Below are 2,762 nucleotides of genomic sequence, written 5' to 3'. Positions count from 1 at the left end.
AGATAAGAAACTTAAACTGTTTTTACCATGTGAGTTCCAAAAACTTATCACTCTGTTCAAAAGATTTCACTACTGTAGATCAAGTTCTTAATTTATACAGTATAGGCAATGAATATTACAAAAACGTTGTATGTATCACATAAACTTTCTAAATTTCTACAATCATTTTGATCATAGTTGCCTGGTCAAATTTGACAGACTAATACAAAAATTTATCTGAAATAGTGTCAAATAAAATATTAATTAAAAATTAAATAAATATTAAGATGGTTTTTCATTGTTGTGTGAAAGGTTGTGTAAAAACACAGAAGGATATTAGTTTACATGTGATTCCTAAGAATTTTGAGGTAAGTAAAAAAATTGTTAACTTGGATAGAAATATTCTTGAAAGACTTAATTTTTCAGAAGTTTAAAAATTGGACAATAGCGATTGGTCGAACGGACATCGAATACTCGAAACGTGAAAACTATCGTGTTTGCGATTTACATTTCGCCGACGAAATGAAACTCCATTCTTCAATAGGAAAATTACGAACTAACTTAAAGCCTAATGCTTTTCCTAGCCTCCACTTAATTAGTAAGTTAAAATCCTTATGTAACTAACGTATGTTTAATTTATTATTGTATGTAGGTCTTATAGAAGAACCACGAATGTAGACACAATTTGATTATAAGGTAATTTTTATTTATTTAAGGTTCACAATTTTTGCATGCAGAGACCTTGAACATAAATTTGAACAAAACTGCATCAAAACGACCTGGTGAGTGAATTTAATTGTTAGATACTAACAATTATAATTTAAAAAGTAAATATAAAAATATAGTTATGAGAATAAAAATAAAACCTAAAGAGATATTAAATATTCATTAATGAATTTTTTAACTTGTTATGTCTACTGAATAAATCGCCTTGAAACACAAGTTTATTTCCTTAAACGCTTGGAAAATTTAGCTTTTATTAGCGTTTATTTTAAAGGAGAACTTTTGATAGCGAACCACTCCAATTCTGTATGATTTTTCATGAGAAGAAGGCATATTTTGTGCTCATTTACAATCTGTTTGGATTCAATTATACTTTATTAAATCACAAAAAATGGAATTGTTATTAAAATTTAGGAGCTTTTGTACTTTTTCACTATTTGACACCTAAAATCATAATATTATGTATATAGAACATGAGTTTTTTAATTGTTGTTCAAAAAATTTTTAATTAATTTTTATCAATAAATTGCGTAAATTTTTATCAATCTGCGTTTCAAATAGGTTTGTTGCCAACCTTGTTTCTTTTTTTTCTATTTTATCAAAAATCTATATTTTATTTTCATAGATTTGAAGAAAAAAATGTATTTACTAAAAGAAGGAAATGTGAGAAGGGTGGAAGAACTATCGAAAACAGCAAGAAAATATTACCATATCGCGAAATATATGTTAAAACTTGCTCGAAAGTTGAAAGATAAAAATGAAACATATCTTGAAAGATTGGAAAATGCAAACACGGATGCAAACATTTATTAGTTTTAATTTTAGTTGTAAGAAACACGATTTAAAATTTTTATTTGTAAATAGAATGTTTTTATTTTATACAAGGGTGTGGGTTAGGAATGTAAATAATATTTTGAGGGGAATATATTTAAGATTTGCTTCTGATAGGATTAAAAAATTAGCTGTACGTAAATATAAGAAATATGAAGTTTAGACATAAAAGTATAAACAAAAATAAAAGATTAGTTGTTTAATAAATTTATTTTATAATTTAAAAGCGTTTTTTTTTTCTTTAAAATATTTAATTATTTTTTGTTTTACTGTTTTAAGCGCATGATTTGGAAAAAAGATATTTGATAGCATTTCAAATAAAAATTTGATACCAAAACATGTTCTAAAAGCTAAAACAGTAAAACAAAAAAAAAAAGTAAAAATTTAAATTGTATTTAGAATTTGGCATTGAGTATTTTAAAAAAGGCGGTCAATTGATTGAAGCGCTATCTGGTGAACAGAGTGAGAACTAAATCTCAAGTTTCCTTGGTGATGATAGAGATGCCTATCTATAGTATAATATAAATATTTATTATCTATGCTTCTAACAAGCCTACTAACTTCTGGAAGTCTTATACATTTGATAACTCCAGAAGTATACTTATCTTCTCAAATTCTGCTAATCAACTTTTCAGACCGTGATATAGAAGCTTTCTCTACCGTTCCATCCTATTCTGAAGTTTGTTCGCTTACGATAGTCAAGCAAAAATCATGGTTTAAAGTTAGGGTTTGAATATCTAGAATATTTGAGTAAAATTACGAATTTAAATTTTAGGTCAATCAGAGAGTTAACGTTGTTCAAATTATGATCTAAGAGCCAGTGGCCGGCAAGACTTAAGCTTCTTTAAGTAACTCTTTAATCATGTATATTACGGTTTTACACCTACCGTACGTAAAATGGGGACTATATTTTCTAACCTGTTGGGACGTTGAGCGCTTTCTTCGAGAACAAAAATGATATAACTCACGTCATTGTCACGCTTCATACCATACCACATTAAAAACAACAGGACCGCTTAACCATTTGTTACCGATGTTATTCTTTTTTTGGAATTTTTTGGCCCAAGCTACAGCCGTTTCACTGCAAAGATTTTTGTTGTCGAGTTTAAAAAAAAAGAAGTCAGCTATCGATGGAAATGAAAACGTAAAACTTTGGAATAACTAAATTAATTATATAATAAATTAATTATTGAATTTATTAAAACACAATAAGTCTGCTCTCAACTGAC

General features: G+C 27.4%; 1 protein-coding gene across 1 annotated transcript; it reads left to right on the top strand.

Annotated features, from left to right (window-relative positions):
- The first annotated feature begins 239 nt into the window (after positions 1-239).
- Positions 240-769, top strand: LOC123292801. Its single transcript, XM_044873515.1, has 3 exons — positions 240-347; positions 406-577; positions 696-769. Exons 1-3 carry the CDS (start codon positions 267-269, stop codon positions 767-769), a joined length of 327 nt encoding a protein of 108 aa, XP_044729450.1. The 5' UTR covers positions 240-266.
- Positions 770-2,762: the final 1,993 nt, after the last annotated feature.

This window comes from Chrysoperla carnea, chromosome 2, assembly GCF_905475395.1.
Source record: "Chrysoperla carnea chromosome 2, inChrCarn1.1, whole genome shotgun sequence".
Lineage (NCBI taxonomy): Eukaryota > Metazoa > Arthropoda > Insecta > Neuroptera > Chrysopidae > Chrysoperla > Chrysoperla carnea.
The sequence above is the reverse complement of the archived record's forward strand: the minus strand, read 5'-3'. Positions and strand labels throughout refer to the sequence as shown.

Bases quoted from the DNA above. Each gene is read 5' to 3' on its own strand.
- LOC123292801 (XM_044873515.1), top strand. From the start codon at position 267: ATGGTTTTTCATTGTTGTGTGAAAGGTTGTGTAAAAACACAGAAGGAT. The intron at 348-405 runs GTAAGTAAAAAA...TTAATTTTTCAG, and splicing joins TGATTCCTAAGAATTTTGAG to AAGTTTAAAAATTGGACAAT. The intron at 578-695 runs GTAAGTTAAAAT...TATTTATTTAAG, and splicing joins TCCTAGCCTCCACTTAATTA to GTTCACAATTTTTGCATGCA.